The 13282-nt window shown below is 41.6% G+C and overlaps 1 protein-coding gene across 1 annotated transcript; it reads left to right on the forward strand.

The window, feature by feature from the left end:
• The first annotated feature begins 8174 nt into the window (after positions 1 to 8174).
• Positions 8175 to 11440, forward strand: LOC147909504 (uncharacterized). Its single transcript, XM_087406812.1, has 3 exons — positions 8175 to 9288; positions 9359 to 9948; positions 9995 to 11440. Exons 1-3 carry the CDS (start codon positions 8175 to 8177, stop codon positions 11438 to 11440), a joined length of 3150 nt encoding a protein of 1049 aa, XP_087262938.1.
• The last annotated feature ends 1842 nt before the right edge of the window (positions 11441 to 13282 follow it).

Below are 13282 nucleotides of genomic sequence, written 5' to 3' on the forward strand. Positions count from 1 at the left end.
TTGTGGCGTATCGTGACCGGCGATGAAAAATGGATCTTTTTCAACAACCCAAAACGCAAAGAATCATGGGTTGATCCTGGCCAACCATCAATATCGACTCCAAAGCGAAATATCCACGGTCACAATGCTCTGTATTTGGTGGGATATGGAAGGTGTCGTGTATTATGAGCTGCTTAAACCGAACGAAACAATCACCACCGAGCGTTATCAACAATAATTGGAACGTTTGAATGATAATTTGATGCAAAAACGACCATCAATTGCATCAAATCGTCGAAAGGTGATTTTACTCCATGATAATGCTCGGCCGCATGTTGCTATAGCCGTGAAACAAACACTGATAGATCTCGAATGGGAGGTTCTCCCGCACTCAGCGTATTCTCCGGACTTAGCACCAAGCGATTATCATCTGTTCCGATCGATGCTCTAGAAGATACACACTTCCATAATTATAGCGAAGTCGAAAATTGGGTTGCTGAATGGATTGACTCAAAAGACAGACTATTCTTTCGTCGTGGAATTCAACTTCTGCCTGAAAAGTGGCAAAAAGTCATAGCTTCCGAGGGAAAATACTTTGATTGAGGTATTCATATATTTTGTTATTGAAATAAGTGCTCAAATATAAAGAAAAAACAGCGGCTTTTAATGCAAACTCCTCATGACGATAGAATATGTTATGTAACAAACCCAATAAAAATTGCCGAGAGATTAACAAAGAGAAATGTATGTATTGTACGCGATTGTGCAGATTTTTGGGCTTGTTAAGTCCGATGGTTTTATATGCCAAGAAATTGATGCAGGACGCGTGGCATTCCGGAGTGTACATACACGGATTAGCTACAGTTTGCTCAGTAATTAGAACTGATATATAAAATTTCCTTTCCCCATAAATTATTGGTCGAAGATGGCTATGAGATCCAAATCCACAGGTTTTGTGACACCAATAATGGCTATAGAGCATGTCTGTATGTGTGCACTAAGGGGGGGGGGGGAAGACGCGATCTCACGGTTTCTAGGCTGTTGTGCACTAAGTCGCGAGTTGCGTCATTAAAAATTATTACGTTATCGCAACTTGAATGTTGTCGGGCATTATTGTTAACTCATTTGTATCGTGAGGCAAACAGCGCTTTGTTGTACCTAAATGTTGTACCTAACAAAATAGTTTTTTGGAATGATTCAACCATCTTGCACTGGTTAAAGACTTCACCATACTCGCTCAATATGTCCATGGCCAATTGCGTCGCGGAGATTCAGGAGCTTATCAGTGTGAGCGAATAGCGACAAGATCGATTAAAGGATACCCTGTCGACGCGGTATCAAGGGATTAGTTACCTCGTGTATTTGCGCGAAATGATACCTGGTTCATACCTGGGATCCTCGTGACTGATTAGGGACGAGAGTAAATGGCCTGACGAGATCACGCGAGCAAAGTTTCCAAAGTGAAGAAAAACGTCTTGTTTACGGACGGATTAGACAATACCTAGCGACTTGGGAATCTTCAAAAAATTCTCATCTTATTCTAAACTAATTAGGGTCATGGCATACTGTTATCGCTTTCGACATACTAATAAATACACCAGATCACTAAACGTGCAAAAACTCGAGAAGGTGGGGATATTAAAGTTGTTACAAATTGTTATATTTTCCAACGAAATCAAAGCCCTTCAAAATAACGACCTGAAGAATAAGAGTAAAATCTCTGCGTTAAGTCCATTTTTAGATTAAAATGGTTTGATTCGGGTCGGAGGACATATTCAAAGGGTGAAGCTAATATTTTCTCAGAAACATCCGGTCTTACTTCCTAGTCGACACCCTTTGACCGATTACATTATTCACAAAACTCGCAAGAAGAATTATCACACGGGTATTCAAACTACTCTTCACATTCTTCGACAGAGGTTTTGGCTACTCGATGGCCGTAATAATCAGGTACGGAGAGTCAATGTTGTCTGCGATTTAATGCCAACTTTGTTAAAGATGGGCAATTTCTCAATGATCCGGATATGCCAGGCAGTTCCTTTTTTTAATACCGGCATCGATTTTTGTAATCTATTTTTCATTAAAGAAAAAAAATATCGCAACCGTACGCGGATTAAAATATATGTATACGTGTTCATGTGTATGGTAATCAAAGCAGTACACTTGGAAATCGTTAGCGATCTATCTTCCGAAGGATTCAACGCTGTTTTGCATCGGTTTGTTATGAGATGGGGACTGTCGCAGCACATTTTTTCTGACAATGGAATGAATTTTGTAAGCACAAATAACCAGTAAATTGAAGGAGTTATACGGTCTAATTTTGGTGAGCAAAAATTTAATAAATAGATTCGCGAGCATACATCAGATCACGTGACATTTATACCATCGGTGGCACCGCACTTCGGCGGTTTGTGGGAGTCGATGGTGAGACTATTCAAACATCATTAAGCGTATCATCATAGAAACTCCCTTCACCTTCGAAGAATTAAATATGAAAAATTTATGAGGAATTTATCATCGAAGTTGAGGGTCCTGAATTCCCGATCACGCCTTTATCCTCTGATCCAAATGACATGTTGATGTTAACTCCTGCACACTATCTAATAGGAATACCATTAATATCTCTCCCGGAAAGCAATCTTTCTTTTGTTCCAGTCAATCAATTGTCTATCTGGAAACATATAACAAAGGTACGACAAGACTTCTGGACACTATGGCACACGGAATACTTAAATGAGCTCCAGAAGGCAAATAGGTCAAAAATGGATCGAAACTCGAGTTATGCTTATCAAGGATAAAAATCTGTCATATATGAGCGCTAGGCAAAATTATACGAGGGCAAATCAATAAATTCTTAGAAAATCTGTCAGAAGGCACTCGCAGTGTCATGTCACATTACTTTTTGACAAGTAGCATCTTTCAGTTGATTATTGTCAAATTTTGAGCGGAATTCATCGCGTGGTTTCATTTGATTGTAGACGATTAAACCTTTGTATTTTTTGCAAAATAGAAAAAACGAGTTTCGTGCATCAAACATTTACATATGAAAGGTTTAACGCCGAAAGAAATCAAAGCCGAGTTGGATAATGTTCACAGCACATCTGCGTTTGCGACTGTATACAATTAGGTGAATGAATTTAAACGTGATCGTACATCCACATGAGATGCACCTCGTTCGGGACGTCCAATTGAGATTGCTACGCCAGAAATCATCGATAAAGTCTACGATGTTTTGACTGATCGACGAGTGAAAGTACGCGAGCTTGTTGAGACCATAGACATATCACATGGCACAGTGATTTCTATTTTGCACGAACAATTGGGTATGAAAAGCTATTGGCAAGATGGGTGTCGCGTTTTGCTCACTGTGGACCATAAGCGCGACCGTGTGACGACAAAAAATCAAAACAATGTTTGGAGATGTTTCAACGTAATCCAAATAAATTTCTGCGTCGATTCATTACTATGGACGAAACATGGATCCATTACTTCACACCCGAAACGAAGGAACAGTCAAAACAATAGACTTCACCGAATGAACCAGCTCCGAAGAAGGTGAAGACTGTGAAGTCGACCGGAAAGGTAATGGCCACAGTTTTTTGGGATGCATGCGGTATAATTCATATCGATTACCTTCCGTCGAAGCAAACGCTCAATGGCGATTACTACGCAGCCTTATTGGACCGTTTCAACAATATTTTAAAGAAAAAAACGTTCCCATTTGGCGAAAAAGAAAGTGCTCTTTCATCAAGACAATGCATGGGTTCACACGCACTGATGACCAAGTTCAATGAATTCCGCTACGAATTGCGTTCCCGTCCAGCATATTCGCCAGATTTAGCTTCCTGCGATTATTTCCTGTTTCCAAACTTGAAGAAATAATTCGAAGGAGGAAATAGTCTAGGAATATTTCTCTAAAGGAAAGAGATTCACCAGAGAGCAACTCATCATCGAAATAGAGGCTTATTTTGAAGGATTGGACAAATCATATTATTCGGCTTGAAAAGTTGGAGAATCGTTGGATCAAGTATATCGAGATGAAAGGAACTATGTTAAGAAATAAAAATGAATCGATCAAAAAAAATATATTAAAAAAATTTATTATGTTTTTCTAAAAACTTATTGTTGGCAGCCTTAGATTCTTATCGATTCATAGACAGAGATAGACAGCGGAGATTTAGAGAGAGATGCTTGCAAATTGCACACACCATGTTATCTCTTCCACCATGATTCGGACGCACACACATACATATCTTTCGCATAGGAACATATAACTTATTGTGTCACGAAGCCGCCAAACATCGCGCGCGGCTAATACAAAGGATCATCGGTGCTTGTAATCTTGGCAGCAAGTACCGCACTTGTATTCGTCGTCGCCGTCGATCTGCGGTCTCTCTCATACATCGACTACCAATCAGAAGCCAGATCGAGGATCAGGGTAGTCAGTCAGTCGATTACGGAGCCTAGCAGCGTACACATCCAAAAGCGATCGTCAAGGCATAGTTTCCAGGCATTCTTGCGGGGGTCCAAGTCGAGCGTGACTTAAGGCATCTGCCTCTAAGCATCTGTATTCGCGAATCAGTGCAATAGCCCCAAAGCGTTTTCTGTACTTCGACTCAGGGCATCAACCCCTAGGCGTCGTCAGCTCCTATACGGAAATTAATATAAACCGAATATTATCCAGTGCGTCGTAAATATACGAACATTTATAAATAAGTCGTTACCACACAAACGTTCGTCCAATACGCTAGTATTATAAGGAATAATATTTTATGTTAACATTGTAACATTTGCGGGCTGCGAGCCCAAGATATGAAAACTGTATATATATATATATATATATATATATATATATATATATATATATATATACTATTACTTAGTAAAATAAACTACACGAAAACACGTGTAAAAATATAATGGTATTATTTTGCACTGAATTATGGAATACTTATTACAGTTATTAAGTATCGGATACTAATAGAATTATATAGCAAAGCAAATTTTATTTCATGTTGTATAATAACCATTTTATTTCCACGATATATAATATATTTTATTTTATGAAACTGTATCAATGTATAAATATTATCGTATCTATATATGTAGACTTTGAATAATATTTTCAATTACATCTATATATAATCAAAGAAAAATCTGAGAAAAAACTTGCCAGTCCAAAACCTGTAACCGCAAAATGTTTGTGGCTGCTGTGCCCAATGTGGCGCTAAGCGTATCTGGGCGTCGGCGATGACTAACTAACAAAGGATAATTGACGGGAAATCGTTAAGTTTACAAATAAATATTATTCATATGGCGGTTTAATACAAACTCAAATAATTATTTAGAACGTACAAGTTATAAAAAGTAGAGACCTGATTGCGTGCATATAACGGCTTGGATATTGGTACCGCATTACTAGGTTAGAATACCTACAAAGAGAACAAAGAAAATCTACAATATAAGCATTTATCTGACGACGCGAGCAATTACCTAATGACAGAGAGAGAGAGAGAGAGAGAGAGAGAGAGAGAGAGAGAGGGGGGGGGAGTCGATTTAATTTAATTAAACAAAAACGATATTTCGTGCTGGAATAATTCGACATAAACACTATTTAACAATAACACACCATTTAAGAATAATTCTTTGACACCAATGAAAAATGTCAACTTTTAAGAAAACTTGCATTTTTTTTCCTGAAACCAGAACTATAAGTGTTTAAAGGATTCTTTTCAAATATGGATACACAAATTTGTTTTAGTTTTCCAAAATGCTTTTGAACCCTTTTTCTTGCAATTTGAATAAAAGATTGTAATTATATTTTATTCTTTTCTTACAAAATGTTTAGAATATTCCTTATACGGTGTTATGATCGAAAAATATTTCTTACTCTAAAATACAATCAAAACTGCGCATATTTATTAGAGAATACAATATAAATGTTTCATATTTATTTATTTAAAAGCTTCGGTATATAAAGTTTACTATAGTTTTTATTTGAATTGATTTTTTATAATTAACATGATACATCAACTTTTCATTTGCTTAGATACAATATCTTATCCAAACGAGAGAAAAATTAGTTATTATAATAAAATATACAAGAAGATAAAAAATATTGTACAATACGGCAGAGAACAATACGGTATACATCAACGGAACAATACGGTAGTCTTATTAAGAATCAAGTACCGCTATTATCTCAAATTATGGAAATTGACTTCACTATAGTATCATATTAAATATGCATATAATCATGAGAAAAATAAATGAATTTTTATACATTTATAGTTGCAGTGACAGAATCTTAATAATTTTAGAGAAGTCAGAGGCTAAAATAATTATCAATTTACTCTAATTATATTGTACTGTTTAGTGTATTGTTATGAGATTTTATACGTTATGTGGACGGAGATACGCGGATACATCGGCAAGCGGCAGTCGAGTTGCCATTGTCACGCAACACACGCAAAGGATTGAGTCCATATCCGTGTGTAATCGTGGCCAGCAAGCTCTTTCAGGCGGTAAAAGAGAACTAGCTCTGACTCTGTCGCATTACGTTCTCGCTGTTTCCTTCACTCTCGGCGCACCGAAGGTAACTAATTGTAAAACAGCCCGTCTTTCTCGCTCTTGTCTCTTCATTCAAGTGTAAAGCGATGTAAAAATGTTTTCCTCGACCGCTCAACAGGCTCGAGGATCACATTTTAGATAACAAGATAACATAACTTTTAATATAAATTAATAGAATTGCTCAATTGAAATAAATTAAGTATAGGTAATAACAGGGGCTACAAGCCGATTAAAATTAATAACCTTTAATATTTAAAACTAAATTAGTAAAAAGTATAAACGTTTCGACGCCGATTGAGATCATTCTCAATGTTAGAATAATGTTACAATAAAAGTCGGATTCTCATAACACAAAGACGATGTTCTCTCTGTGTATTATAAAATAGATTTAAAAAATGTAGATACGTATCAAATGCTTATGCCTTCTTTCTTTGTTACGAATATATGGTCCATTAAGATAATAAAAGTAAGATGTTGAAATCGCTGAATATAATCGGGACGCTCGTAATATGATTTTTCTTCAGTAAAAATCAATCTATTTAAAAAAAGATTTTCAAAGACTAGTTGTTAAATTACAAATACAATTAATAAATAATTTCAGAGTATAAAAGAAACCACTAATGATAATTAAAAGTAGATAAACAAAAGAAAAAATTCTTAAAAACATAGATGTTCGAGATCGGTAATTCGAAAGAAAAGCAAGAATTCTTTCAGTCGACCGACATTAATTGTCATTGAACGCATGCATAAATTGAGCTCGTGATTTCATCTCAAGCATGATCTTAATCCTCGTTAAAATCATCGATTCGTCGTTCTTTGTTCCTTTTAAAAACAATTCGTTACACGCAAACAAGTTGTCGTTACCGGCAATGGACAATCGAAAGTTCTAGAACGATTCAATTCGCGCACGCGAGCGCCGCACTCCGACGAATACGTCACGCGCTGTCACCAATCCCACGCACGGATTTTCTGTCGCGCATGACTGTTACGCTGAACGTCGTCAGAAAAGAATCCAAAGCGCCAATCAATTTTGTACACCTAATGCCACGTAATAATTACGATTGTGGCAAATTTTTATTGGATTTTTCCCAAAAAAGAAAGCTCCGGCCGAAAGCAATAAATGCTTCGATCTCGCCGTCCTCCTTCTTACTTGAAAAAGTTCTTAGAGTCTAACAGTTCTTAGAGTTCTTAGAATCATAATCTCGCTTCGTAAAATCGCCGTGCTAACCGCTTAGTGAAATCGCTATAAACCGAATCTTTCGAGAAGTGCCGAGAAAATCGCCGAGATTTTCCATCACCGCGATTCCAAACTCAATTTGGAAAAGGTGACCGCATTTAATATTCTGTTAATCTAATATTTAATTAATTATATTTTTTGACTCTGTAACTGATTATATTAAAGAAATTCTTTTGTTAAATTACAAAGAAACTGAGTTCTCTTTACTGTCGTGTATCATACCAGCCGTGTGCCGTTCTCTCACTCGAACCTTTCCGCGCGGTGCGCTCTCACACATTTTCTGGTCCTTCGAGCCGGATTCTCTCCGGCATCCGCAGTGTCGAGTGCATCGCGTCCAGTGCGCGCATTATCAAGAAAAGCAGAGAGAGAAGAATTCGCGAGTAAAAGCATGAGTGACGAAATAGCCGCCTTGCTGACCGCCCAAAGTGACATTCATGATCGCATGGCCAGGTCAGTGACCAATTTAAAGAAAATGGGGACAGCCAACATCACCCTCCGCGCTGTCGAAGTCCGCTCGACGCTTCTCGACCAGCTATGGACGAAATTTGAAAGGCACCATGAGCTTATTCGAGCACATTACAAGGAAGCCTTCAAACAGAGTGAGTACTATACGTCTCGATTTGCCGATTCCGCCGAAAACACGTACGTGCAGCAACACAGTCTGCTGGACGATTACCGGATACAGCTCAAAGCTGAGAAATCAAGTACCGCTCCTTCAAGTGAATCAGGAACCGATTGTTTTACCAAGTCGGCGCTGCCGCGGTCAAAAATCCGATCGTTTTCGGGCGTGGTTGAAGACTGGCCATTGTTTCGGGATATATTCTTGTCTGTCGTTGGCAACAATCCGTCTATCTCAAACGTAGAGAGACTTCACTATTTAAAGCATTGCTTGGAAGGACCCGCGGAGGCGTTGATACGCCCGCTGGCCGTAACCGGAGATAACTATTCGCGCGCGTGGGCGCTGCTCTGCAAGCATTATGAGAATAAACGGGAGTTGTCGCGCTCCAATTTTTGCACGTTCATCTCAGTGCCGAAAATGAAAAGCGATACCGCCGAGGAACTTAGCCGCGTCTACAACGCCGCGATCAGTGTCGTGAACGGCCAAGAAAGTCTTGAGAGACCAACGCTAACTCTCAAAGCCGCCAAAACTAAATCGCTCAAGGTCTCCGACAACCCGTCGCGATCTGCCAATTCGCACGTCAAGAAATACACCGAATCTTCACAATGCGTCCTATACACGAGTAAACACCACGTGATGGTGTGTGCAGAATTCACGAAAAAATCCACGGCCGACCGCAAGGCCGCCGCCGAAACTCACAAGCTGTGCTTCAACTGTCTCGGCTCTCATACATTCGCGAAGTGCCAGTCGACGAGGACGTGTTTCCACGTGCAAGTCTCGTCACCACTCAATGTTACACGACGCGTACGTTTCACCGAAATCTCAAGAGATCAGCTCACTGTCGGCAGTGCGCCGCGACAACAACCACCAGGCCATTTTGCTCGTAACGGCGCGAGTTTCCATCGCTGATCGTCTCGGCGATCGGCATACCACACGCGGGCTCATCGACCAAGGTTCGGAAACTTCTCTGATCTCCGAGGCTCTGGTCCAGCGCCTACGCTTGCCACGCTCTCGATCCGCAATCGAAGCCATCGGCATCAACGGCAAAAGCTCCGGGCCCAGCAGGGGAAAGGTGACTCTCAAGGTGACCTCGTTAACCACAGGGACCGACTTCAAAGTCGGAGCCTTTATTCTGCCACGTCTTTCGCTTTACCAAGGCTCTCACGCAAGGATCAGAATGGAGTGGCCACATCTAAAGGGGCTCCAATTGGCTGATCCGGACTACGCAGCGAACGACTCGATTGAGCTACCTTTTGGAGCGGAGGTATGCTCAATCATTCTCCAGGATGGTCTCCGCAAGGGAGGCCCCCAAGCGCCTATCACTCAAAAGATACTGCTCGGCTGGATCTTATCAGGAGGTTGCGACCAAGTAACCAACTCAGCACAGCGCCACTCGCTTCAGTGCACCGCAGATCATGAGCCAGCCGACCTTGTGCACCGCTCAACCGCCGATCACGCCGATGGTCAACTCGCCGATGACGACGGACCGCGTTTCCCTCGAGGCGCAGATCCGTCACGACACGACTGCTACGTCGACGATGTCGTAACCGGAGCGCATGAAAAGGACGACGCTATCGCTCTCCAAGTAGAACTCCGCAACCTCTGCATGGCGGGCGGGTTCTCTCTCCGAAAGTGGGCCGCCAACTGCCAGGAGCTTCTTCGCGACATTCCGTCTGAGTACACTGAGTCTCACCAGAGACTCGCGATCGTGGAAACTAGAGACCAACTCAACGCTAGGGTTGCGCTGGTATCCAACCAGGGACGAATTCGCCTTCTCAGTTCCTCCTCGCACTGTCGTCGCGTTCACCAGGAGAAGTCTGCTGTCGGAGACCGCTCGATTCTTCGACTCGCTCGGATGGCTGGCTCCAGTGACCATTCAAGCAAAAATTCTCATGCAGTCGGCCTGGCTGCAGCAGCTAGAGTGGGACACACCATTGCCGTCAACCATCGCTGGAAAGTGGAAGCGGCTCTGGGAAGAACTTCCACTGCTTGAGAAGCTCCGAGTCGGCCGCTGGCTCGGCACCGGCGACACGAGCTCTCAACTTGAATTGCACGACTTCGCAGACGTATCCGAAAGAGGTTACGCCGCTGTGAAGTATCTCCGCATCACCGCAAACAACCAAACGAAGACTCTATTGTTGTCAGCCAAAAGCAAGGTCGCGCCGATCAAACCTGTTTCTCTCCCGCGACTTGAACTCTGCGCCGCCGCCGTACTGTCAAGTGTACTCGTGCACACGCGCTCTGTGCTAAAACTAGTTGCAACGCCAGTGATCTTGTGGTCCGATTCCAAGGTCACGCTCCACTGGATTCGAGGTCACGTCTCCCGCTGGATTCCACAAGTCCAAGCAGTGGTCAAGCGATGGCTGCATCAGTGCGTGACATGCACACGGTGGAGGGCTGCCACTCCGCAATCAAAGATGGGAAACCTTCCTCCAGGAAGAGTGACTCCCGCACGATCATTTCTTCACGTGGGCATCGACTACGTCGAGCCTATCTTCATTAGGACGAGCAAAGGGCGTGGGCACAGCGCTCACAAAGCGTTCATCGCTGTCTTTATCTGTTTTAGCTCCAAGGCCGTTCATCTCGAGGCTGTTTCAGCTTACACCACCAACGCCTTTCTGGCTGCTCTCCGTCGATTCACATCTCGCCGAGGACTGTGCACGGACATCTACTCCGATTGCGGCACCAATTTTTCGGGCGCCGACCGGCAACTTCGTGAGATGCTCCGAGCCTCCTCGTCACGCGAGCACTTACATACTCTGGCTACCAGACCGAAATGGACCAAGGATGCTTTGCCACCACGCCTTGGATCGCTATGCATTATTCGCTCCGAGCTTCCACCGCCGAATAAGTGGCCACTGGCACAAATCACGCAGCTACATCCTGGGGACGACGGCGTAGTGCGAGTGGTCACAGTCAAAACCGCCTCATCCGAATTAACTCGTCCTTTGGTCAAACTAGTTTTATTGCCAGAAGAGGCTAACGCGTTTATCTCGCACGCTAATGCATCAAATGTAAAGGAGAGCTTGAATTGATCGCGTGTATTCTCGTGAATCATTTTTTCAATGTTATTTGTCATATAACTCTCGTTTACGGTTCAAGTTCTTCCACGAATTCATTGTATTGTATCGCTGGTCTTATTTACGCGTTTACGGTTTTTTGTAATCTCACTGTGCTCGAAGTAACTTCTATACATACATCGTCACGGAGATGACGAGGCGGGCGGGATGTTCGAGATCGGTAATTCGAAAGAAAAGCAAGAATTCTTTCAGTCGACCGACATTAATTGTCATTGAACGCATGCATAAATTGAGCTTGTGATTTCATCTCAAGCATGATCTTAATCCTCATTAAAATCATCGATTCGTCGTTCTTTGTTCCTTTTAAAAACAATTCGTTACACGCAAACAAGTTGTCGTTACCGGCAACGGACAATCGAAAGTTCTAGAACGATTCAATTCGCGCACGCGAGCGCCGCACTCCGACGAATACGTCACGCGCTGTCACCAATCCCACGCACGGATTTTCTGTCGCGCATGACTGTTACGCTGAACGTCGTCAGAAAAGAATCCAAAGCGCCAATCAATTTTGTACACCTAATGCCACGTAATAATTACGATTGTGGCAAATTTTTATTGGATTTTTCCCAAAAAAGAAAGCTCCGGCCGAAAGCAATAAATGCTTCGATCTCGCCGTCCTCCTTCTTACTTGAAAAAGTTCTTAGAGTCTAACAGTTCTTAGAGTTCTTAGAATCATAATCTCGCTTCGTAAAATCGCCGTGCTAACCGCTTAGTGAAATCGCTATAAACCGAATCTTTCGAGAAGTGCCGAGAAAATCGCCGAGATTTTCCTTCACCGCGATTCCAAACTTAATTTGGAAAAGGTGACCGCATTTAATATTCTGTTAATCTAATATTTAATTAATTATATTTTTTGACTCTGTAACTGATTATATTAAAGAAATTCTTTTGTTAAATTACAAAGAAACTGAGTTCTCTTTACTGTCGTGTATCATACCAGCCGTGTGCCGTTCTCTCACTCGAACCTTTCCGCGCGGTGCGCTCTCGCACAATAGAATACATAGAAAATGTAATACAATATACAGGGTGGGCCATCTATTGGTACGTTTTTAAAAATGCGATCAAATGAGCATACATTGATATTTTTTATTAATTTTTTTTTGTTGTGAAGCTAAAAGTATCCGCGTCAAGAATGAAAAACGATTTCGTTCATGTGGCTCCCTCTACTGGCCTTACAGTATGCCATTCGGTCACCCCAATTATTAATGACATTTTGGACTACCTCGGCGCCAATTTCACTCAAAACAGTCGTAATATTGTTTTTCAAAGCTGGAATTGTTTCACACTTTGGGCCACAGCCTCAATATTCTCGGGTGTGCGCACTGTCCGAGCTCTGGGACCACTTCTGTCATCCACTAACATCCCTTTCTCACGAACTTTCCTCACCAATTTGCGTATAGCTCCTTCGGTGGGTGCTCTATCACGACCCATATTACAGTTTCGGCGACACAGCACTGACTTTGAAAATAAGTTTTTAAAATTTCAAAACGCTCTTCAAGAGAAAACATGTTGTTTCGTGCCGCGGACGGTATGACTAATAAACTGTCAAAATTTCGGGTCTGTAGCTCGTTCGGTGTTGCCATACGACGAAATTCAAAAACGTACCAATAGATGGCCCACCCTGTATTAGGTGTTGGAATTAATTCGTAGCGTTTTACAAGAGATGGGAAGTACTTTCATTAATGTATTTTTTAATGCTCATGTGAAATAAATAACATTCTTTCATTAAAAAACGCTACGAATTAATTCCAACACCTAATATAATACATAAAAAAACCGTTAAAGTTATATTAACAT

Source organism: Acromyrmex echinatior, chromosome 6, assembly GCF_024713525.1.
Source record: "Acromyrmex echinatior isolate Ae372 chromosome 6, ASM2471352v2, whole genome shotgun sequence".
In the NCBI taxonomy this organism is placed as follows: Eukaryota; Metazoa; Arthropoda; class Insecta; order Hymenoptera; family Formicidae; genus Acromyrmex; species Acromyrmex echinatior.

Coding starts and splice junctions, on each gene's coding strand:
- LOC147909504 (XM_087406812.1), top strand. CDS start 8,175: ATGAGTGACGAAATAGCCGCCTTGCTGACCGCCCAAAGTGACATTCAT. Junction 9,289..9,358: donor ACCACCAGGCCATTTTGCTC/GTAACGGCGCGA, acceptor TCATCGACCAAG/GTTCGGAAACTTCTCTGATC. Junction 9,949..9,994: donor ACTGCTACGTCGACGATGTC/GTAACCGGAGCG, acceptor CTCTCCAAGTAG/AACTCCGCAACCTCTGCATG.